The sequence below is a fragment of the Solea senegalensis genome, linkage group LG6, assembly GCF_019176455.1.
Source record: "Solea senegalensis isolate Sse05_10M linkage group LG6, IFAPA_SoseM_1, whole genome shotgun sequence".
Taxonomy (NCBI): domain Eukaryota; kingdom Metazoa; phylum Chordata; class Actinopteri; order Pleuronectiformes; family Soleidae; genus Solea; species Solea senegalensis.
In genome coordinates, this window is record NC_058026.1 from 24,301,514 (window position 1) to 24,327,384 (window position 25,871).

Consider the following 25,871-nt stretch of genomic DNA (forward strand, 5'->3'; position numbering starts at 1 on the left):
TTTCTTCTTTCCTTTCTTCAGAATCAGTACCCTCGGGTGTTCTTTTTCTGGCACTTTTTGACAGTTTTCTCTCTCTCTACCCTTATTCTGGGCTTCTTCTTCTGCCTGTCTCTCCCACTACCTGCTTTTACTCCAGTGCTGTCGATGTATCAAAGCATTTCAGTAAATTGACTTAGCATGCATTAAATCACCAAATGGTACGTGGCATTTTTGTGCAATGTAGTTACAACTCGATCCCAGGTCTGTGCCTTTCTGCTGTGTATATTCAGTGAAACAGACAATTACGTCCACACAGATTGAAGTAGACACTGGAGGTCAATGTTGATCACGCAAACCCCAATCACTTTAGTACTGACTCAAAACTTGAGTTTTGCGCTGAGAACGCTGAGTGTCTGCGCTGAGAACAAGTCATTTTTAGTACATTGAGACTTGGCATGCAGCTCACATACACACATACTGTAAGTGTGCAACATTGTTACACTTGGAGCTGTCATTTATAACCTTTCGTAGTATTTACTAAAGATTCAAATTTAGGGTTGAGACAGTATTGGTTTGATACTGGAAAAATAGCAATATCACTAGATAAGATGTGAGAATACAAAATAGTAAAACAAAAAAACTGATGCAATCTGTTAACCTTAAATATCCCAAATTTGTGCTGAAGCAAATGCCTCACTGAGCTGACTGTATATAGAGATGTGCACCACCATTAACTTTGACCAAAATGTGAGTGAGGGCTGCCCATGTCTTAGTAGTTATCAAATCATCATCAGTCGTCATAGTTGACACCCATGCTATCCTTGGATGTGCATTTGTCTATGTAGAGACATGAGGCCTTAGCAGTATTGTAAAACTCAACAAAAAAATAAAAGTCCACTGTTTGTTTACCAAAGAAACTTCAGCTACCAGAACAAAGATGTATAATTGGTGAGTGTATTTTATTGTTACACCTGCTTTCAAATGAACAAAAGGTAGAAGCTGTTCACCATTGAAACCTTTTTTATGGTTTCAGAACATTAGGTCATGCACTCAGCATAAGAGCCGTATAAAGTATCATTGTGTTTCTTTGTTTTAAAGTGACCTACTGTGATGTGATACTTTTAATAAGGCACCGTGTGTTTACAATTAAATATTGTATTCCATCGACTCGTGACTCTCCATAAGGGCTCTATGGGATGTATGCAAGTCTGTTTCAGCATTGGAAGGTCAAGGACATGTAGTATCCCATAATACTTGTATGAGTTTTTGTGTGTGTGTATGTGTGAGCATTTATGCAGCTCAGCAGTGCACTCAGTGTCTGTTGTTAGGGTGGTGATCCAGAGATCGAAGCTCCCGTGTCCCTTGGTTGACCCTTGGAGCATAGTGCCCCCTACCCCTCCACCCACCCTCTCTCTCTCTCTCTCCTCCTCCGCTCTGCCCCCCCATCAGCCTCTTCTAGGTTACTCTTGGCCAGCTCTGGACACCTGATTAAGGGATTAGTGGGCTGATGGTTGTCAGTGTCCCCACACACTGGCTTCTACCAGCAAACCAGACATCTGAACCTTGAGGAGGAGGAGGAGGAGGGTGGGGGCGAGTGGGTTATACTTAAATGTATCCACATTAACAGTGTAATATACTCGCATTGAAGTGGATACATGTGCATGTTCGCATGAGCACACAGCTAGTCTTGGTGTTCCACCCAAGCAGAGGAGGAGAAGAGAGTGTGAGGGGAGGAGTAGTAGAGTTAGTACAGGGTTACTGTCATGTATCTCCCTCCCTCTTCCCCGTTTCTGCTGCTCCCCCACCCCGCCCCTCCTACAACTCCCACTGCCCTGCCAAATTCATATATCCCATAATCGTGCTGAGTCGCCATGTCAGCAGCGCTGTATCAACTGCACTGCTTTGTCTTGCTCCTGCTTGTCACTACAGAGACGCTACCTTCTGCCATACTTACTACCAAAGACTGACCAACTTGGATATACAGATGCTAAAGAGCGTCCCAAAGAAAGCTCTCTTTTCCTTCAGTATAGTTGATTTATTTATACCCTGCACATTCTGCACTATCTGTAGCTCTAATTTGAATCTTCTAAATATAGCTATTAGAGACCATTAGAGAACCAATATCTGACAGCTCAGTAGCTCTACATTAAGAAAATATTGCCTGCATCACATATTCCCTTTTTAATGTGTTCCAGTATTCTTTCATGGCAGTCTGAATCTTTTTTTTTTGTGTGCATGCCTTTCAAAGAGAGAAGCGAGACATTCCTACCAGGTATAGTGTCTAGATTTCGTCAGTACTGTCTTAAGTATGACCTCCTGCTGCCCTATTGCCCTAATAACCACACAGTCAGCATTTTGGTGATATCGAGACATTTATTTAGGTTAATCAGATAAATAGAAATAGAGATACCAAGACAGTAACTATAGAGCTTGTCATAAATTTACAACTATGAAAGATGCTATATATACCTTTTGTGTTTTCACTACATGGCCAATTTAAATACCAATAGCTATTAACCTACTAGTCTGTAAGAAACATAATGTCTTGGCAATTGACAGCCATCACCATCATGACCACGTTGGTTTAATGAAACTACACTCCGAAGCAAAAACAAGAACTGATCGAAATGGAATCAAAACAACAATTTAAACATTGGTGTTGTTTTATCATCTCTGGAGATGGCGCCAGGCTAGTAAAAAAATATGTTTGATGCTTTCGATATTGCTGTTGGACTGGATAATAAACAGGTGCCGAAGCTCACTATGGAACAGGAGCAACAACATACATTTAGGCACATTAAGGCCTTTTAGGCAAATGTTTCATTGTGAATTTGGTCTGAATATGAATGAAACTGACTGGCATCACCTGGCAGCCAATGTGACAGAAAAACATCTATTTAAGCCTCCATTCATTATGTAGGTACAGTGCAGTCATCTGTGTTTAATCCATTTTGCAGTCAGGGTTACATGAGTGGCTGAGATAAGATGAACCATTATCAGACCCTGTATTTCATTCAGCTGAAAAAGGTAAATTTAGCACCAAATAATTACTACTTTTTAACACAGCTTTTAGTTTTTTCAGGTGGATATAATGCTACCGTTTGTAGTTCAAGTGATTTCCTACAACAAATGATGTGCACTGTCATGCCACTGAACTTTAATGTTTGAGTATAATTCAGTCAGTTCGAGCATCAGTATAAAGTATTTATCACGTACACTGAAGCAGAAATGGTGAACAAAAGCTTAACTATTTAACCAAGGTATTTATCACATGGGTGTTTGTATTGGAATATGCTGATGTTACGTGTTTCTCTTCCAGATTTCTGAGTGTATGTACTGTTGAAATGCTCACTTCTATTCTGCGGAAAATTCAATAACGTCTTTGATTCGGTGCCTTGGTTAAATCTAACCGGTGACATTTCTCTCGCTCATTCGTGCACAGCAGAGAACAACAAAGATGTCCACTACCAGAAAGTGAAAGTAAAGCCAGAACCCATGGAGGTGGACCCGCCCCCAACAGAACTCACTCCACCGGCTTCTCACCTGCTGTCCTTGAGCACTTTAGGGGCGAGTGAGAAGAGTGAGCCGATAAGCAACCTCCCTGAGACGTTGACCTGTCCCCAGAAAGATCTCTTCTCCCAGGACATTTCGGTCAAAATGGCCTCTGAACTACTGTTCAAATTGTCAGGTATGTGCAACAATATCATTCCCTGGAACACACTGTTCTTTCGGCCACCGTAGATCTCCAACACTCACACATCCATGCACAGCAACATGTCATTTTCCCCCTGCAGCACCGCAGTGTAAACCTTGGACAGTTTGTGATCCTTGACTATAAAACCTACATGTTTCCATTTCTGTCATTTGGAGGCTCTGTAGTAAAGCCAAGAATGTAACGACACCGCTGCTTTTTACCTGTATGGCCATGAAAGTGACATTGAAGCAGCAGACAGCTGTTTGTATTGCTAGATCAAGACAGAGCTTTGAGCTGTATCCATCGGTCCCCATAGAAAGTGTCCAGATACACGAGCGTGAGAGGTTAGACTCGTAGTCCTGCTCGGTGACCCCAGCTGTGTTTGATTGCTTTAATGCTATATAGCAAAAACATGCTGGTGTAAAATCTCTGTTTTCTCTTCTTGCTCGTGCACATATTCACAAATTCACACATTGGCAGTCTTTCTTTCCCACACACTCTTACACACTCACACAAGCCTCCTTGGGGAGTGGTGTCTGCACAAATTCCCCCCCTTTCCCCCCCTCCTTCTCCTCCTTTCTCTCATTCTCTCTCTCGCTACCTCTCTCTCTTTCTCTCCCCCTCCTCCCTGGACTCGTTTTCAGACATGTCCGCTCAAGCACACTTGGCTGCACACGCTCTCCCCCTGCACTTCCCCTCCTTCCTCCCTTTACATTTCTCCTGTGCGGCATCTCCATGGCAACGTGGAAAGAGACCTCTGTCCTTGGCACGCAGTGTGACGGAGTGGGGTGTTCAGGGTGGAGGGGGGTGGGTTAGTGAGTTGTAGCGAGGGGTAGAGGATAAGAAGTGTAGAGAGGGCACTGGGGGTGCACAGTATGCCCACCCAGGGATGCCGGGGCATCGCTAGCCTGGCAACAGCGACAAACAGCCCCCTTAGAACTGTTTTTTGAATGTGAGGGGGACTGGAACAGAGCGGGCTGCTGTCACACAATGAGCAATCAATATAAATTACTTAGAGCAGTAGGACCTCAGAGACGCATCAGTGGCAAGGTCGCTCTGAACACTGAGATGGTTGCTGCTTTGAAATTCACTTCATTACATCGCCTTGAAACTCACACATAGCTCCATTCTCAGGCATTTTGTTTAGTGCTTTTTACAACTGTATACTTAAAATACTTATATATCTGCCCAAGGAGTAGCCTTTTTTGAACGGTTTTCAATTTACTTGCCATTTACAAACCTGTTAAAGATATGTTTTTATTAGCGACTCAACTGCCACGCTGCTCATGAGCAAGTACAAATGTACTATGTAACGTAGTAGTACACTATAGTAGCTCAGGTAACTTGCTTTGCATAAGCACCACAGTCTCATTATAAACATATGCAACACAAACTCCATTTCCTCACTTGTCACACAGCCACACATTACATGTTGGTGACCCTGAAGCAGTTGTGATCCTGGTTGTTAGGAGGACAAGTTTGTGGTATTGTAAAGTTGTGAGAACCTCAAAGGCAACAAGACTTTCTGGAAGACATAGGCAATGAATTATATTTCGAACTCTTTATATGCATGTGTTACGTTAGCATGTTCATTTGCTATACTGTTTTTCTTTAAGTGTAATGTAGTGTCCTGAAAAAGGTCTACTAATTTGTAAAGGCCATAGTCCGCAGTAGATGGAGTCGTTCTGTCCCACAAAACACTGTTGCTCAAGTCTGATACACCTCGTTTAATTTTGTTAAGTGTAAGAGACACCAAATATCAGGTGTATATTGGCTAGTTTGGCATAAATTGGTACGGCAAATCCACTGCCCCACACTCCAGTCCAATATGTGATTTGCCAACTGCCATTAAAACTCAAAGAAAAGGAATAATTGGTACAGCAGAACCATCACATTTTTACTGTGACAATAGCAGTGTTTACAAGTGTTGAAGGGTGTGGCATTTCCAACACATGCTCTAATAACTTAAGTGTTGGCCAGCTGACAAATCAGAGTGCAATAAGGTGTTGCAGTTATATGCACTTATATGCAGCATGAGACCAAGAAAATGTCCTCTGAACAGCACGTCGTGTATACCTATTCTTGTAGACCCCAAATTAAAATTATGATCCAGTAAATGGCCAAAATATGGGCACTTTAATGTTTATTTGCTTGATTTATTGCAGCATTTTATGGCAGCGGCGCCCCACCTAACCTGAAATAAAGAGTGCATCCATTAATGTTGGGAGAAATTATTACGTTTTTATAAAACATTGTTAAGTATCAGGATGCACGTGACTCAGCTCGGCATTTGACTTGATCAGTCCTGTAATCAATCTGAGCAACACATTGCAGTGTCTGACAAACAAAACACTGTGCTGTTTCACAACTCTTTTGAAAAATATCAATAAAGGGCCGAGATGATGTGTAAGAATAACTCCAGTCAGATGTTTGTCTGTATTTATTCATGTTAACATAGTTCAATTAAGTACTTGAAATTATACATTTGTCACGACAATGAGCTTGTGAGTTATAATAACGCACACTAATTGCTGGTTGACTGGTACAGTATGTACAGTCCATCCTCATCCGTCTTATAATCTTCATTTTTTTGTTGATCTGCAGCAGTTTAGAGATTATAGCTAGTGGTGGTTCTTTATTGGACTGTGTGATATCAAAAGGTGTTTCTAATATTTTGTCTCTTCACTCTCTGCTAACAAACAAGAGCAGCATCATACACAACCACAAGTGTGCCATCTGGGGACTCTAATGCAGGTCTTCAAAAACTGTTTTCATATTCATATTTCATAAGTGTTGTTGGGCTAACTTTTCGGCCCACAGGTCAGCAGACCCACTGGAGAGACTCCCACTGCTCCAGATGGCCAGCTCTCCCCTGCTGGCATGACAAACCTGTGCTTTACTAGTCCAATTCAACTTAAAGAGTTGAAGCAATCAGGCACGTACATGTGCATAGTCTTGGTGTCTCTATCAGGCAATGACCTAATTGCAGGAAAGTTTTAGCTACTTAACCATCTCACTATCACTTAAAAATATCAGCTTCTGGTGTTCAAATATCTGCTCTCCACAGCACACTTTACTAAGGTCTTATTTTTAAATTGAGCATGGCCATTTATTTTTGACCTTGGAAATAGTAGTAGTATTGTTAATAAATACATATTTAAATGATATTGTCTGTGTTTGTCTCTGTCTCATCAGAAAAAGTAAGCAAAGCCAACAACCACAAAGACGGTAACATGGTGGGAATAAACAGGTGAGTCAGAAAAACTATACATTTCCTGTGAAATTTGAATTATTTCTTTTCTTTATTACATTAACAATTTTTTTCAAATACTGTATATCCTAAATATATTTGGTTGAAGTGTCGCATACTGTGAGTGTTTATGATGTCTCTGTTTCAGTCCGTTCCTGGATGAGTGCTTCAGACAATCACCCTTTAACTCGCGCTCCAAGAGCTCTTCCCCCGCAGAGGCCAGCTCCTCTACCAGGCCAGTGTACCATGGTAAGACGCATGTAAACCACACACACACTTACTGTACTCACACTCAACATGGTCAAAGTCTTGTGTAGAGTATATGGACATATCAATCAGGAAAAATGGGCATTATTTTGCTCATACTGTATCTTGCATCTACAAGAATTTGTTTAATCTGGTCGACAGAAAATGTAGTAGCGACTATTTTCTTAACTGAAGGTTGTCTTGGACATTATTTAGTTTATTTTGCATTCAATTAAGTGTGGATATTTAAATATATGTTTTGTCTTTTAAGTGTTGTAACCAGAAAGTACAAACAAATCGATATTTGGCGTGAACTCCCTTTGCCTTTTAAAACTGTACCATTTCTCCAGCTGCACATGCAAAACTGTTGTTTATGGATGATTTAGTCTGATTGTCTTCTGTCTCTTCATGTACACCCAGTACACCCTGACTGACTCCATGGTGTTGAGATCAGGGCTCTGTGGGGGCCACTCCATCTGTTGTTCTTCTGATCACTGGAAATATTTCATTATGATTCTCAATGTACGTGGTGCAGAAGGAAGTTTGGGAGCACTGCGATGCCTCCCTGATGGTACTGTGTGATGAACAATAACTGACAACTAAATCCTCCTGCCACCCTCAGAGTCTCTATGAAAAGACTCACTCAAAAAAAGGATTTATGGAGTAAAATGAGAAAGTGAGACTAACATGACCTGTATTTTTATCGCAGTTTTCTAGTCTTGATGATTTATACTACAGTTTTGCCATTCATAGGGCGTCTTGCACCAAAACACATCGGCATGTAGACTAGCAGAGTTGGGAGTCGAACCCACAACCTTGAATCAATCAATCAATAATGAATTTAAACACTAGTCATCTTTAACCTACCAAAACAAGCAATTAACAGTCTGTGCAGTTGCATCATTCATAGTTCAGTATCCTCTAAGACAAATATCCAATGGTCTTCTCACTGTAGCTTGTAGGAACAACTGATTATGCAGAGATACCATCATACACTTACGTACGTGCATCCAGAGACGCTTAGTGCAACAACTCAGAATATAGACAAAAAGCCAGATTTTTATCCGAGTGCATGGCCACATCAAACTGCCTCAGACTTATATAATATTATCTCATCCTCATCTCTGGCAAACATCCCCGTCCAGTTCATCTTTACAACACCATTCAGCGTGTCTGCACTCTTAAGCGTTTCCCCCACCTGAAGGCATCTGCCCAGGGCATCACCTGCCTCTCTCTCCTCCCCTCTTCCCTGCCATCCCAGATCCTCCTCCATGTTCCTTTGGCAGTGAGAGATCCGGAGGTTAATTAGCTTGTGCCAGCTTTGCCTGTCCCTCTGCCAGTTAATGAAAATCTGATTGGCTTCTGGGTGTCAAGAGTGTCCTGAAAGTTAATTCGCCCAGCACACCTCTCTTTCCCCTTGTGTGTTTAAGCTTCAGATCTAGCCTCTGCTGCTTTTACTGTTACTGTGGAGCTCGTCTCTACCATTCAGGTGTCTGTATACAGCGGCTTCTCTTTTTTCTTCTCCACCTAAATATTGGGAAGCAGTTGCACCAGACCTTTAATTTAATTCACTAATTCTTTGCAATAGCTGACATTAATTCATCCCACATAGGGAGCACCATTGACCTTTATATATTTTGGACCCAGAATCAAGAGGTTTAGTTTAATGTACTTTGGAATGAAAATGTACTTATAATTTACGGGGTGCATAATGATTGTGAATAATAATAAATGATTGTTTTCTCCAGTGACTAAACTACTGGGTTACTGCAGATATTTTTGATGTATTTATATTAACATAATTTACATGTTTTATACTTTTAGTTTCTGATTCAAAAAAACAGACAGCGGCAGTAGTTTCATTTATTCTGTACGTGTCCTTATTTTAAGCTCCAGTGCATAACTTTTGAATATAAATAAATATCTGCTACATTCAAACGATTGTCAAATGACAAATGACCACACAACTCTCTCTGTGTGACTCTTTGTCTCTCTCTCAGTACAGCACTGTTTAGTTGTTGTGCTGCACACAGAGTGACACACACTTTATGCTGGGACTGAGCAGGTTAGGCAGAAGAGGAAGCACACACTGCCAGTGAAGTGAAACAACCTCATACAGTTGAACTATGGCTGACAACACAGAGGCACACAGAAGTGGATTCTACCACTAAAAATAAACCTTGGGCATTCAGTAGGACTTCACAATCGTATTTTAATCATGAGCACATTTTTAGCTTGAAGAGAATGTGGTTGTACGATGTTGAAAAAGCGCGCTCCGCCAACAGCTAATGCAAAGCAAATCAAGCGCTCTGTAAGCAACTGCCCGCATGTGCCAGACACAACACAGCTCCTGCTGTTCACTGCACCACGCAACTCCAAGTGTCTCGGATGAAGTCTGGCAACTTTTAAAGACAGCAATGCTATACAACGCGTAACTTACTGAAGTATTGGCAGAAAGTAGGGTGTGTGAGAGAGTGTGTGAGTGCCATCAACATAATTGTTGATGTAACATCATCTGCAGTGTGTTCAAAGTACAGTAAACTGTTATGACTAATGGATCATGTGCCCAACAACAATTATGTTGAAATAACATTGGAAGGTGTGAGCATTTCCTTTTAAAGGTCAAGTGTGTAAGAATTAGTCACATCTAATGATGAGATTACAGATTATAAAGAAACCGGAGTTCCCTGCTCAACCTTCCCTCGTGCTTCAGGGAATTAAGGTGGCTGTCAAATACAAATAAGCTTGTTGCTCTTCGTTTTACTTCGTGAGCTTTTGCTATAAAATGCGAAACACATGTTAGCCGGTTTGTCCATTCAGGCCGCCGTAGAAACTTGGTAACACAAAATTTGGCCTCCGTAAAGCAAGGCCCTTGTTTAAAGTACATATAAAAGGTTTATTCTAAGGCTACGAAAAACAAATAAACACATTACTCATGCATACTTATAGGCTGTATATTTAGTTTTTGACAATAAACCCTCCTAATTGTTACACACTGGACCTTTATGTGCGAGAAAAAGAACGAGTGAGTCGGACTTAGTGGGGTATTAATGTGACTAAAGGAGTTAGCCATCTTCTCCCATCAGCCAGAGGGTTTAGTACAATCTGTAATTCTCGTTTGTGTCCCTCTCTCTCCAGCTCTAATGGCACTAATTAAACCATTAGCCACTTCAAGGGCCACACCACACCCTAATTGGCTTAATCATCAGTGTGTTCACTGGGGTCGTGGCCTTGAGTCCCTGTTGTCAGGCTTCTTGTTTCTTTTCCTGACCGGGCCATTTGCGAGTGCTCACATATATGACTCGGGGCAAGTTAAAGAGTTTATGGCTTATTCTCAGAAACTAAGCCTGTAAGAAGGTCTGGGATTCCCAGAAAAAGCCCCGCACAGCCACTGTAGAGAAAAACAGTCCGGGTAGCTGGTCTCGTGTTAGCGGGAGGCAGATTCCTGCTACTTCAGGAGGTCAGGAGGTTCATGACCTGCAGGTTGACCCAGGTCATGGTAACTCCAGGTTGTTGACAGGTCTCATGTGACACTTTTGCCACTTGTGTAGAGCCACAAACATACACATTGCCTGTGCTGATTATTTATTCAGTGAACAGACGCTGCCCTATTTACATGCCTTTGCTATTACGCGGGCACACACACATGCCCTCACTCACCCTTGTTACAATAGTGATTCACATCCCTGCAGCAGCACGGACTCATGACAACTGATGTGGAAGCAGCGGAATGAGCAGCAACTAACAATTCTTTTCATCGTTGGTTAAGTGGCTAATTTATTGTCGTTTTTGTGATTCATCACTTAAATGCTTTGTGCGTGAAACATTAAAGAACACAAAAATAAACTAATTGTGAAATTATAAATAAGAAACAACATCCGAAAACTACATTTATTTTAAAACACTCCAATGATACAATGCGATAACTTATTTAAATATGAATATTTGAACTTATATTTGTAATGTGTTGAAGCTGTAGAAAGTAGTTCATAATATTACCTGATATCTGTTCTTCACTGTGAAAATTGGGACCACCGTCTTTGCAGGTGTTAAACTGAAGAGGCAGCTGTTAGCGTGATTATTTTTATATTGTGTGTCAAAGGCAAAAACTTCTTGCAGCGATTGAGTTTGGGTTTTGTTTTGAGCTCTCAACTGTACATTTGTGGCTCTCATCTGAAGAGACTGTTTAACACGATCTTTGCGTAGGTGGTAAAAGAGTTGAGTGAGTCGAGTCTATTGTGGGGAATGGTCTATGGCATAATTGGCTGTTTTATCAGACTATTTTAAACTCAAACCCATCACCAAACTGTGACAGAAGTAGTCTCTTTTTAAGGTACACGCTCATTGTCTCGTCTTGGCTTATTAGATTCCTCCTCCTGGTAGAAATGACCTTGTTGTGTGTCACAGGCTCACACATTTCTTAGCATGCATCCATGATGTGTGGAATAACAATTATTATTATGTATATCTGGGGTTGTGAACAGTACAGAACTATATAGACGGTAGATGTTTTTCTTTTCCTTACACATATCAGATAAATCACAAAAAGATACATGCTTTGTCAATAGTTTTTGTCATTCTTCATGAAAACCAAAAATAACTGACTGACTGACATGTTTAATGTCATGCATCTTGCAAATGATTTGACCAGGGTCAGTCTTTGTAACGTGTTCTTTGAACAAGATAGATAAAAAATAAAAATATAAATGAAAAGGACCTCTCTCCCTTTCTCTGAATTAGTTACATAGTACAATGATAAAGGTATCCCATATTCTGTGGAATTTATGTCTTTTTATCTCTTTATGCCTATTCATATTGAGGTTTTTTTTCAAAACAGAAACTTTGTCAGAGCCTAATAAAGCCTTGGAATTACTCTTACAATCAGTGCTTTGGTGGTATACATGGGCTTTAGAGCAGAGTGGAGGAGCTCTGGCCTGCAAACCATTCATAACAAATAAAACTTGGTGTAAAATAGAGATGGCTGTGTCATGCCATCACTGACGAGTATAATGACACGTAAAGGTTTAGGACAGTTTAAGTAAAGGTCAAGCAAGTGTGCCTAGTTTTGAAGCTTTATTACAACTAGAAACATAATGAGTTACAGGGACAAATGCTCCTAACAACAGAGACGGCACTGCCCGGGCTAAGTGCTGCACTATTTCTTATACAGAGTGCAGTGATTATTCAGTCCAAATTCAGATAGAAAATATGCACATTTCCCTAAATGTCAAATTACTCTTTTAATATTCCTTTAATTAAATATGAATGGAGAAATCCAGACTGAGTCATCCAATAATGTTTTACTGGTGATGGCTCTCATAAAAGATGGATGGAATGGAGCCATTCTTGTGTGCTGTTGTCCGACTGTTGTAGCTTTTATTTGTCCACATATTTACCTTCACTTATTAACTGTCAAGTATTTAACATATTTATACGTATTTAACAAAGTCCTAAGAAATCCATATTTGTACCATATTTCTGTGTGATCATTTCTATGTTAACTTATGATGTATGATGAAACTAAGTCAACTTAGTTTGTTTCATAGCAGCTTGACTTCACAGCTCTTAATCTACCTGCAGATGCTGTTATGGATGACTGTGTAAACAGTGAGTGATGTTTTTTTTTGGTCTGTGTGTTTTCCAGACTCAGAAAAGAATGATTGTGAGCCAGGAAACGGAATTGCCCAGTGGAGACTAAATGAGCAGCTCTTCCCCTGTCCGGTCTGTGGCAAGGTGTTTGGTCGACAGCAGACTCTTTCAAGACATCTGTCTCTACACACAGGTAAAAAAAACACACACACACACACACACACACACACAAACATAAACGACATTGTTAGTCCATCACATATACACACTACTCTGTACATTTGCATGCCTTTATTGATGTATAGGTGCTAGCTGTGGTGCTTGCGTTTGCGCTGCCCACAGTAAGTAAATAAGGTTGACTAGACTAGATTAACCTTACTTTAAAGAGATTACTACCATGATTAGTCTCACTGGGAAAACTGCCCATCTAATTACCCAGCTAGAAGGATGCCTTAGAGAGCACACACACACACACACAGCACAACAATAGTTTCTCTCTTTCACTTTCTCTCTCACACTCAGACATGGGAGACTTCCTCAGGATGAAGCTGTGTGCTCTCCAGAGTCCTGATTACAGTGTTTTCAAACATATGCCTTAGTTGCTCCCAGCCGATCCATTGTACCCAATAGCCGTCTTCCATAATCCTTCTCTTGCTCCTTATTAGGGGAAAGAAAATGAATGAACACACTTTTATCTTAAGCAAATTAATGATTGATTAGAAATTAATGCAGCCTACTTGGGATAAGTAGACCAAATCATGAAAAGCACAAATGGAGACTCGTGTACAAAATGCCCCCACACAATTGGACATGCTCTCACATTTTGCAGGCACACACTACACAATACACACACACACGCACACACACACCATCTGAGAGTGTTGGCTGTGAACAGCTTGGCCACACCACAGAGAGCAGAAGCAGGGGCATATGTCAGTGTGATGGTCTTTTTGGTTTCCCCGACGACATAAAGGTTGCCTGGCTCCATGTCCTTGGGGCAAATGGTGTGTGTGCGCACGTGTGTGTGTGTGTGTGTGTGTTATGCTTATATTAGGGATGTCCCAATCAGCTTCTTGGCCCCTGATCAAATCGTTTTACTTTTGAGTATCTGCCGATACAGAGTCCCGGTCTGATACTTAGTATTTGCCAAGATACCACATCTTTCTTTAAGTTGAATGAATAATGGACACCGTCGGTGAAATAAATAATATCACTGACTGAGGTTTAGAGAGAAAGAGGATAGCCTCTGTCATCTGTCTGCTGGTGCTGCTGCTGTGAGGCTCTAGGTGGTGCTGGTAGAGAAAGAGGGAGAGGGCGGGCATGTTGTCAGCTCTGTTAGCTAAACCAGCACTGTGTTGTGTACATATCATTAAACTGTTTGTAAAAATATCTTCTTCTCTCAAAAAAAATCACTTCTCTGCATGTTCAGCAAACATGCAGGGAAGTGATATTTTTAGAGTGTGTAGAAAACTTAGCGATGTGCACCATTGGGTCACCACAAGCGCGTGTGTGTGTGCGTGCGTGCGTGCACATACTGTAGTGCTCAGGGCAGAGAGAAGACGGCAAACCTGAGCAGATCAAACGAGGCATCACATTAAAACATAAACTAATTATGTCAAAACACTGGTGATGTGAAATAAATGCCACTGGTGTAAATGATTGTGGCAAGGTGATCCGGGTGATAGCCAATCTGTGATTATTTAAATAAAATGCCTTGAGAGAGAGACTGGGACATCCCTAGTTGATTTGTTTGCTGTTAAAAGGGAAGATGTTTAATCATTTGATTTGTTTTACAATTAGATTTTTTTTGTAGAAATTAAAGTATGATTTTAGCCTTTGAAGTCGACAGCATTAGTGGTTGTAGAGAAAATGCAAATGTGCCTGTCAGTGGGTGGCGTTTTAAAAAAAACAAAACATCGCACAATCGCACAAAAATCAGCATTTTCTGTGACGTCCCCGCATCTGTATAATGTGATGTCACTGAATGATTCCCAGATTCCTGGGAAACTCAGGCGGAGGTGAGGGAGGGGTAGGCCTTGAGTAATTAGGTTTAAGTTTGCTTCAAAGGTTCAGTGGTTGGTGTGCAACTTAATGACACATCATCTGAGGTAATGTTAACAGTAACCCGAGGTCTTGTATCTGTGTGTATTGTTTTCCAGAAGAGAGGAAGTACAAGTGTCACCTGTGTCCCTACGCAGCCAAGTGCAGGGCGAACCTCAATCAGCACCTGACCATCCACTCTGTGAAGCTGGTCAACACGGATGCTGAGCAAATAGTCAGCGCTGTCACGGCCGACTCTGCAGAGCGCAAGAACTGCCCGTACTATTACAGGTAGTAATAACTCTGTCCAGTCTCTATCAAGTCAGTATAGAAGATCACAACTGAACCTAATCCCAGCATTTCTGATAATCTCTATGTGCTGTTTAAATCCTCATATTTGTTGATTTGTTTTTTTTCCCCACAGCTGATATTTTCTGTTGGTCGTTTTCCTTTTTGTTAACCAAAATGTTTCCAAAGAATTATTGAAATCCTTATTTGTGTTGAAAGTAACTGACTTTTAATGGCAGTATCTGCTTTGCATGGTTGCTGCTGTTTTTTGTTGGAGTTGATTGAAAATCACCATAAATAATATTTTTTTAAAAACCTAAATACTCCTCTGTACTCACTGTAATCACTGTAAATACCAGTACTCTGATGCCAGAGTGAATATTTCCCTATATAAAAAGAAAGAATGTAAACGGGGAACAGAATGCTCAAATGCTTTTACTTTGAAATGGGTGCAGGACATGTGGTGTTTGTGACATGTGCGACAGATAAAGGCATAGATTAACTGTTCAGCAGATCTGAGAGGCGTCGCTGCAGCAGCAGTCACAGCTGAAGGGAGTTGTTATAGAGAGAGAGGTCAGTCGGTCGGTCGGTGTCACACTCTTTAAAAACAGCTTGTTGTTATTGAAAAAAATGCTGGAATACAAAGTGACTGTGGTTTAAAAAATGACAGGATCGGTCACTAACTCAGGAAGTGAGCTGAAGCTCACGCTGCTCCCTGACATAATCAAAATAAGTCTTTTGTAATTGTTTTGATTGAGAAAAAGATCCCTAGTGGCAGAAATTACACACTGTGTGTTAAAATCTCATGGATTAAATATTTATATTATGTTTGATCAATCTGAACAAAAAACATAATAAAATATATTGATATTAAAATATTCTTTGGAACTAAAGAAGGTGAAAACCAATCTTCTGTATGTGGATATCTAGTATATCTAGTAATCTGTGTAAAGTACTTGAATTAACCATGGTCGGAATACCCTGCTCTTTCATCACTAACTGTCTTTTCTGACCAACCCGTGTCCATCTGTAATGTACAAAGCAGCTCCCGCTCATTTAAAGTCGAGGAGAGTAGAGGGCGCTGTAGAGAGCAGAGTAGGGATTGGGCGAGTTGCAGAGTTGTGGGGTTAGAATAGTCCTCGACATCGAAGTACCAAAAGTATCAGCACTGGAGTTGTCACTGAGAGCACATTTTATTGTAAAGAATGCCACCTATCTCAAAATATTAATATTAATCAAAGCTAAAAGCACATGTGCCATCTGTCACATCTACATTGTACAGATGACCACACCCCCTATGGTGCGCCCTCACCCGAATTATCCGCCCCTTATTCACAGCTCCCTCCCTACTTCTTTGCAGTTTTTCAAAATCAGGCAGAGTTGGCCTCAAATCAGTGTGTTTAGTTACACTTTAAGTGAAACTAACTGCCTCTTGACTGGAGCATCATGTTTAATGTAGAGACTTGAGAGTAGTATTGAGCTTCTCATTTACTTTTTGACAGGAAAGCTAATAAATGTGTTTTCCAAAAATGATGTGCCGTTGCATTAGCATTTCTGTGTGGCAGATCATTTGGAACCACACATAATGTACAAACATAATCCTCACCATCGTCCGTCCTTTCCCTCTCTGTTTTCTGTCCAGCTGCCATGTGTGTGGTTTCCAGACGGAGCTGAACGCCCAGTTTGTCAGCCACATGTCGCTCCATGTGGACAAGGAGCAGTGGATGTTCTCACTCTGCTGCAGCGTCTGTGACTATGTCAGCATGGAGGAGCATGACATGAAGAACCACATTAGTACCGGTCATGCAGGTACAGGTTACATACATACACATACAAGTTGTAATCAGTTTTTCTTTGATGACACATCATGTTCATGTTGTGTCTCAGTGTAATACATTACATATAGCACCATGACAAGAGCTCAGCAGGTATAGTGTGAAGTCGAGGTGTAAACCATAATAGTTATTTACACTTGATAAACACACAGCTGAATACGAGTTCACAGGACACGGTGCAACACTAGCATTAGAGGAGGTTTTCACACAAGCCTCCTACTGCACTTGACTTTCCTTGGACTTAAAATGCTGCTGGTTTGAACCTCTGGTGGTCGATACGAGTGTTTTTGTCTAAACAGCTTTGTCCAGTTTATAGCTGATGTTTTGTTCCTCACAGCATGTGTGTGCATGTCGGCTTCTTGTGTGGGAAGGTGGGAGGTGATGGGGGGGGGAGGGGGGCGGCTGGTCTGACCCAGACAGCCGACCGGTCTTTCACAGTCCACGGTGGCCTTGTTTATCTTAGAAGGTTGGTCCTTATTGTGCCTTAGGTGGAAAAAAATCAATAGGCCTTGGGTCCTTTGGAGACAATCTGGGTTTACGATGCCGCTGTGGCCATCTTTTTTAAGACTCGAATCCAGCGATGGCATTTATCTCAGTCTCTCACAAGATGGACACCACCACCAAACACACAAATGTATAAGAGTGTGGCTCAGTCACCTTACCTTTATTAACACGCCTCCTTTTTCTGTCTGTGTGGATTTAAATAATTATAATAAAGATCCAGCTGTTTGTCAGTGTGTCGAAACCTCATAGAATTGGTTGATACAGCAGCACCTAGAAGAAGTAGTAGTACTGTAAAAGGGTTGTTGTTTGGTCAACTGTGTGTACGCGGCCGGGGGAAGAGATGGTGCTGAGTTCACGTAAACCTCCTGTGAAGCATAGACTTTACACAGAGTAGTGGGGCTGGTGTGTTTGTGTGCCCTTCTCAATGGAGGGGAGGAAGGTAGTGAATGATGTGACAGAATACGTGTCTCGGAATTCTCTGGGTGGTAGATTTTGCATCTTTATTTTTCATTCCTGTATCAGGAATAGTGCCATACAGTCTCTGGTGAAAATAAATAAATAAATAAATAAATGAAAAAATGCAATATTTCTTAGTTAAGGTATATTTCATGGTCAAGGCCCACAGGCTCAGAGCAGCAGCTTTTTTTTTCTCCCTTTCCCTACATTCTGTGGCTTCAGCCTCTTAGATATGGTATGAAAAGGCAAATAGATGCTAAATGCTGCAGCAGAGGAGATAAAAGCTTCCTTAAACTGGTTCAATACTGTATTCAGACTGCCGCTGTGGCTGTGCTGCAAATGACCTTCGTTTATTGAGATTTGATTGATGGCAGTTAATCATGACTATTACTATTGTATGAAAAATTATGTTCACAGCATGCTAGCATTCCTGTATATCTCAGGCTCAGTCGTGTGTGTGTGTGTGTGTCTGTATTAAAAAGTTAGGTCAACCATTTCAGGATCTGTGTAACCTTTTCTCCCTGCTTTCACTCCCTCATGAGTGAATGCCCTTTGTTGAGCTGTGGCCCGAGATGCTCCCACCATCTTAGCTCCTTCAGCCATGACCCATGGTACTCGCCCCCCCTTTCCCTTTCTCCCCCTCCCCGTCTAATTCCCTCTCTTCTCAGTGAATTGCAGACTTAGGGAAGGGGATCAATAAAAGCTCACTGCATCTTGATTGGACTGGCAGCAGGGCCTCAGACAGCACATGAGTATCCAGGCTGCCTGCTTGTATTCTATTTGTGCGAATGTCACTGTATGATGCACATGACCATGAGGAGCTTGAGAGAGATTTCTGCTGGTTTTCGAGATATCTTTCCTCTGTGATCCTCTAAAGATCTGGAACTGAAACAGTTTTTCTCCAACGATGCTTGTCGTTCATAACAATTAAGATGTCTCATTTGCTGTCCTCTTGTGGTCAGGTCTTAACTCAAGAAGTCCCCTCAGTGAGACCAAAAGCACCTCCTCGTCCCTCTCGGCCCTCAGCGATTCTCTCAACAGCTCGGAGGGCGGAGACCTCACCCACAGTAACGAAGAACTCAAGAGCCTGCTGGCCCCGCCCTCCTCCACAGGCAGCCAGTCCAGCTCCGGAAGCCACTCGGGATCAGGAACTGAGGACAAGTCGGAAAAAGGCAAGCGAGCAGCCAGACACATCTTATCATCCTGAACATTTGTTTACAAAATTAAATATTCATACATACATTCATCGAGATATTTCACACTTAAGAACTCTACTAATCTGATTCATCTGGATGCTTTCCAAACAGCCCCACTAACTGTAATAAATGGTTTCTGACACAAAGTTTGTACTTTTGCACACACCGCAACATTCACCATTTTCCAAAAGGAAATCTTTAATCTGAAGTCTCATGTGAGATATCTAAATCTAATGAAAAAGTGTATTTGTTGGACCGTGTTGCTGTGCTGCTTTACTAGGACGGAAGACTCAAGTCAAACTGTTGAAAAAATACAAAGATTCCACAGAGAAGCAGCTTAACGGGGCACCCCACCATTTTTATACACGGGTAACAATTTACTCGTCACAAGATGTGCTTTTCAAACTGTGAAAACAGATGTGGAATGAAATAAAAAATAGTAAATATGCCGTAGCGGCCTTGTAGTGTTGGACATGATTAATACAAATGTTTAATTAATTTAAACCTTGTTCAGAGAAATAACAATTTAAAATCATTAAAAAACAGCCTTGGTATTAAAGTTGTAGGTTGAAATTTAGGTGGTTTTTTTGTTGTTTTTAATGTTACTATTATGCCTCTGTTTATTGAGGAACCATTGACGTAGTTCCACTGGCTCTACTCGCCACACCAAGCCACCAGACAACTACCAGGAGTCTGGTGTAAAGTCAGTAGTCACTCGTTTGTGTGTGTGTGTGTCGCATATAAAACAAAGTCACCACAGTTTCACGCAGCCGTGCAGTGATGACTCCGCCTACGTTGCATAGATACTTTTTTTGTAGTGGAGATTCAACCTAAACCGGTGCCGTGTCGTGCTGTGCCGAGGCGAGTAGAGCCGGTGGAAATACGCCATATGTGACACTATCTTTCATCTGAAAACCAGCTCTGTCAAGCAATACTATCAGAGGGGAGTGGGTTTGTTTGTACTGTAGCAGTGCAGGTCATTTATCCCAAACTGCTGAACAACCAGGTTTTTGAGCCATATAATATACTTCAATACCTTTACTCACTGTAGTAGTGTGACGTTGTGTCCGTCTGTCTTGACATGAAACAAATACATTTCTGTGCGTGTCACCTTGGATGCAAGTACTGAAAAACACAGAGTCATGTGGAGCTGACTTAGCATCGTGACAGTGCTGGACTTCAGTTTTGACTCACCCTCTCGTCCTCCTCCCTCTCGCTCCAGGCTTCGAATGTGTCTTCTGCAACTTTGTGTGCAAGACGCGCAGCATGTACGAGCGGCACCTCCAGATCCACCTCATCACGCGAATGTTTGAGTGCGACGTCTGTCACAAGTTCCTCAAGACACCCGAGCAGCTGCTGGAGCACAAGAAGTGCCACACCGTCCCCTCCGGAGGGCTCAAGTAAGGAAAGCAAGTACAGACAGAGGTTCCTAACTCCGCCCACCCACCCCCCTCCCTCACCTGATCAACTCATTGCACTCAAAAACATACATACAGTATATTTACATTCATGCAGTGAGACCACAGGTGTGTGTTAAGGAATATTAAATGTTTTTTCTTTTAGATATATTAATTAATTGGAAATATTAATTGATGATAACAATAAAACAACTACAAATATTTCTTTTTTTACATACACACAGAATGATTTGGTATAAATATGCATAATTTAATATAGATAGAATATAGATCGATAGACCAAATATTTCTGACCAACTGTGGTGAGAAATATTTCCAATATGTTGATACAGTGCTTTTTTTCCTTATACCCCAAATTGTAATATCCATATAAATGACACGAGTTGACCTTCATGGACCAGATAAACACACAGGATCAGAGTGAATATTATTCCAACTGTCTCCCAAATCAGTTAACCTCATTCTAATGTTCATTATCTGCAGCCAGAAAATGAAGTGATACAAGCTGTACTCGCGCTTGCAGTATCTCCAATCTCCGAGCAAGTGTATCTAGTTATGAGACAGGAGTCTGTGGGTCTGCAGTGGCTGTTCTGAACATAAGGGCGAGTGGAGAATGAGATGGAAATGGGCTTCCCCCTCAGGGTCTGTTGTTCTACTGCCCACAGCAAAACAGCTGTGCCAACAGAAAATATCTGAAACCTGCATTCGAGAAAGTGATTTTTCCTCTGAATACAGATCGTCTGTGTACTTAACTGTGCATTTTGCTGGCATGATTACATAAGCTGTAATATCATACACATTTATAAGATCATAGGCTGGACACAGAAGTCGATCCAATACACAACTAAACTAATGCAGGCCTTCAAGCCGACACACAGCCAGTGTGCGGTTTGCAATCACCAAATCAAGGGCAGGGCAAAATAATTCAATAACTATATTTCACAATATCATTTTCTTATCTAATCTAATCACTATAACAGAGTTTCAGGATATCAATATCATGTTTGTGCATCGTGCAAACACTTTGAGATCCAGCATATGATTTGCTTTGAACGATTTGCCTCAAGTTTGTGAAATGTTTCTGTTTAACAGGTGTTTGCTCTTTTCTGTCTGTAAAGAAAAAAAAACGGAAATCGGAAATTTAATGGACTGAATTACATTTTTGCTTGCATTGCCCAGCCCTAACCAAACCTGACTCACACTAAAGATTGTATCCCAACAACCAGTGCAGTGCCAACATACACATTACGGACAAAAGTATTTGGATTGAATTCAGTCGTATCTCCAACGACTATAAAGGACAATAAAGACCTGGTTGGACGAGTTTGGTGTGGAAGAACTTAACTGGCCCACACAGACCGCAGTAAAATAATGCGATTATTATGATTGATTGATTTCTTTTTTAGTATGTTACAAATAAACTAATTGACGTTTCACTCCACTAGATGATGCCAAGTGTTCACTGTCACTAGAGCTGTTGTGAGTATAATGCAATACTGTGACACTATCAGATTGTGGTGTTTCTGCCGATTCTCTGAACTGGAACAGTGCTTCTCGTCCAACATCGGTGCCTGACCTTATGAATGATCTATAGACTGAATGGGCACTAATATCCAGAGAAAAATCTTGAGTAAAGTCTTCCAAGAAGGGTAGATGCTGTTAAAGCTGCAAAAGAGAGACCAACTCTATATTAAAGTACTGTATATGTATTTGAATATGTCATTACAGTCCCTTATAAAGGTCAGGCATCCAAATACTTTTGTCCATATAGTGTATGTACTTGCACCTGCACCGACAAATTTAAGCAGCCTTACTTTTTTAAATTTTGACAGTATTGAAGCTCTGACATGCTTCCCTCTCCCCCTCCATCCTCCAGACCCACAGGAGCCTTTGTTGTACTATTTCAGGTTGAGCTAATGTAAGGCCCATGTGTTGACCTTGACGTCCACAGCACTGACTGATAATGTTTTAGTCTAGTCACAGTAATGTATTCTAACATTCAGGTTGACATTTTGGATGAAAAGCTTCTATACATAAAAAAAACCCCATTTACCTTTAGAGTTCAATCACAAATGTAGGGCATTTTGTTTAAGTTCATATCAAGTCACACAAACCATTTTTTTGTTTTTGAAGTCCGACTCATTTCCAATCTGTGCATGTGCAGAGCCATCGAGTATCATTATGATTACCACCTCACCCTGTCATAAACAAAGTGTTCCACATCTTTTTTCTGTGCCGTCATCCGTGGAGTTAGGATGATCTCAACTTTGTTATTATGTCTAGAGATGGTAGCATGTCACTGAGTGTAAATGGAGACGCTGCCGACAAAGTTACACTTCTGCTACACAAAAAACGCTGTGGAAAAGCAAACGCACAAGAAGCCCCCTCGCAGCATCTTTTAGTCATTAAATTGAGGACTTGCTGCTAGCTGTAGTGCGACTGAGTAAAATGTGAAGGAGTTTTTGTAACACGTTAAAAATGTTTCTTCTGTCTGGTGCCAGTGTTTTTGAAGCCAGATTGATTTCTGTACGCCAGCATTCAAAAGAGAAATAAACGGGTAGTGACTATTTTAGCTTCTCATCATTCAGCGGAGGGAAAAAAAAATGGGAAGAGCTGAGCTAGTAGGCTTTATATTTAACTTGATCAATAAATTTACATTAACTCAACATCTTGTAGTCTTTTTAGAGCTGAACAATTACTTGTTCTCAAATCAAAATCACAATTTGAAACTAAAGCAGTTTAGCATATTTTTCATCAGATGAAATGATAATGAAAATAATTAATATGGGGGGAATCGTATATTTTAATTCTTATCCTTGTGTTAGTGTCATGTAGTAAAGGTCCAACTTGTTTTAAGTCTTTGAGTCTTGAATTTTATAAACCACGCACATATTTACTCACAAAAGTAGAACGATTTAGACAAATTGAATTCAAAAATATAAATGGATATTCACTCAAATTTCCCGACCTTCCAGTCCGGTCCACGATATTTGTCTCAGTCCAGTGTGTACATACATACAGTATACACCTGATCAATGTGAAGTGTTTGCATATATGTAGGAGTGTGTAGAAAGGGAGAGAGGGCCTTGATCATTTCGAGGTTTTTCTGAGGTGATTCTGTTCTGCAGGGTTTGTGAAGCGCTTTGGGGCCCAGAGCAGATGAAAGGTGCTATTTAAATGTAAGTGCCACTCCATTCCTTCATTTCCCCTCATGTCCTACTGCTTCACTCCTTTCTTCAGCCTGTCAATCTCCCTCCCTCTCCCACACACACACACACACACAAACCTGATCACCTCAACTCTCCGATCATTAAGCTGCCACACATACCACCATGAACACATAATACTGTACATGATACACATTTTTCCTTTGTCTCTCCTTCTCCTCTTCATCACTTTGTGTTACTAAATTTCAAGATGTGTCAGGTGACTTTGAACGCACACTTTGCCAACGATTGTCTTCTGCCTCTGTGTGTTTTTGTGCGTCCTCTCTCCCCCCTCCCCCTCCCGTCTGTTGCGCTTCCCAGGTGCCCTTTCTGCATCTACTCCACCAATCGTCCAGCGGCCATGGAGTGCCACCTTAAGACGCACTGTAAGATGGAGTACCGCTGCCGCATCTGTCAGGGACTGTGGCCCGACCAGGCCTCATTGGAGGCCCACATGCGCGGTCACCGCCTGGGCAACCACTACAAGTGTGAGCAGTGTGGCTACTTGTCCAAGACGGCCAATAAGCTGATCGAGCACGTGCGTGTGCACACGGGCGAGCGGCCCTTCCACTGCGACCGCTGCTCTTACAGCTGCAAGCGCAAGGATAACCTCAACCTGCACAAGAAGCTGAAGCATGCGCCGCGCCAGACTTTTGGCTGCCAAGAGTGCCCTTTCACCACCACACACCCTTTTGTCTTCAGCCGCCACCTCAAGAAACACCAGAGCGGGGGAGCGGGGGGAATAGATGAAGGCTTAGCAGGAGGGGAAGAGGAAGATGATGAGGAGGAGCTGCCTTTCAAGGGAACATCGCCAGGGGGCTTGTCATTGCGGAAGAGTGAGGAGAAGTTCCTGTTCAGTGGCGGAGGAGGAGGAGGAGGAGGAAGCAGTGGAGGGAGTGGGAGTAACAGCCCCCTCATGAGTCTAACGGCGTCCCAGGCTCTCCAGTCGGTTGCTCTGTCAGTCACACTGGGCAAGTCCAACCAGCTGGACGCCAAAGGCCCTCTGTACTGTTGGGCCAGAACCAATGGCGGCGGCGGCGGCGACACCACCACCAGGAGCCCCGAGAGTTCGCTCATCGTCCCCTCCTCCCACCACATGTTGGAGCAGTACAGGAACTGTGACCCAACGCACCTGATCCCCCTCACCACCCTGTTCACCCACCACAGCCGCTTCACATTCCACTCGCACCTCCACTCCAGATGGCGGCCCGCCACGTCTCCTCTCCTTTTCTCCTCCAACTCGGCCTCCCCCTCCCGCTCTCCCCATTCACCTGCCTCCCACAAACACTCCTTCCTGGCCTACCTGGGACTGATGGAGAGGGCCAAGACTGTTTGACCTCGCCACCTCACTCTTTCCCTCACTCCTCGGACAGTGGTGTTGAATGACTCTTGACCACTGCAGTGGGAGCAACATCTTTTTTCCAATCAGACCAGCAGAATAAGCTGGACCAGACTAACGTATTGAAGAAAATGATAATAAAAAAAAAAAATTTATAAGAGAAAAAGGCTGTACATGCTAAAAAAATGCATTTATATCGAAAAGCTGCTTTTCTTATCAGTTCTATCAATTGAATTATTACTACTTCAGCTACTACTCTCTATTACCTTTTATTTTCTGTTTTTGAAAGTCTGAATGACCTGGACCCAGTTGCATTATCTAAGGAAACTAACGTATCTCAAGTTTTATAGATCTTTTACGTTTGACAAGATAAAAAGACGAAACAAAACTTGCAAGTGCTATATTTTAGTGCATTTTTGTCTCTTGCTATTATGCATCAAAACAGCATGCCTGTTTCTGTGTTTCAACTAGCTTTGACGTCATTAGGAAGCTAAAGTCGAGATATTCTGAAGTGTTAGCGGTGCGACAAAACCAATGAAACGGCATGCTTTTCATTGAAAAAGGCACGTTTCCAAAGCAACGCCTCAAACCACGCAATTACCTTATTTATCAATCTTGTACATAGTTTTGTAGCCCTTTCCCTTCCCATCTTTTTGATTTCTGTTGGTCTTTTGTATAACGGTGAAACCATATTATGCATAGCTGCTGCCTGGTGTCACACTTCTGCCTCAGAATTGATGTTATTTCAGTGGGTGATTAGAAAATCTTGATAGTTTTCTAAAGCTGTGATGATGTAAATATTTAAATATGTCCAAAGTGACCTATCATGAG

The 25,871-nt window shown here is 41.7% G+C and overlaps 1 protein-coding gene across 3 annotated transcripts in view; it reads left to right on the forward strand.

Annotated features, from left to right (window-relative positions):
• znf827 (zinc finger protein 827) overlaps positions 1-25,625 on the forward strand; it is a 59,192-nt gene extending 33,567 nt beyond the window's left edge. The window contains exons 6-15 of one of the 3 annotated variants that reach the window (XM_044027914.1): positions 3,422-3,667; positions 6,869-6,923; positions 7,072-7,172; positions 12,814-12,951; positions 14,918-15,089; positions 16,729-16,895; positions 18,844-19,053; positions 20,300-20,477; positions 23,624-23,674; positions 24,023-24,423. In XM_044027914.1, coding sequence (XP_043883849.1) covers positions 3,422-3,667; positions 6,869-6,923; positions 7,072-7,172; positions 12,814-12,951; positions 14,918-15,089; positions 16,729-16,895; positions 18,844-19,053; positions 20,300-20,477; positions 23,624-23,672 — 1,316 coding nt within the window. In that variant the 3' untranslated portion in view covers positions 23,673-23,674; positions 24,023-24,423. Of the gene's footprint in view, positions 1-3,421; positions 3,668-6,868; positions 6,924-7,071; positions 7,173-12,813; positions 12,952-14,917; positions 15,090-16,728; positions 16,896-18,843; positions 19,054-20,299; positions 20,478-23,623; positions 23,675-24,022 lie in introns of all 3 variants that reach the window. The other 2 variants (XM_044027912.1, XM_044027913.1) reach the window with 2 other exon arrangements.
• The last annotated feature ends 246 nt before the right edge of the window (positions 25,626-25,871 follow it).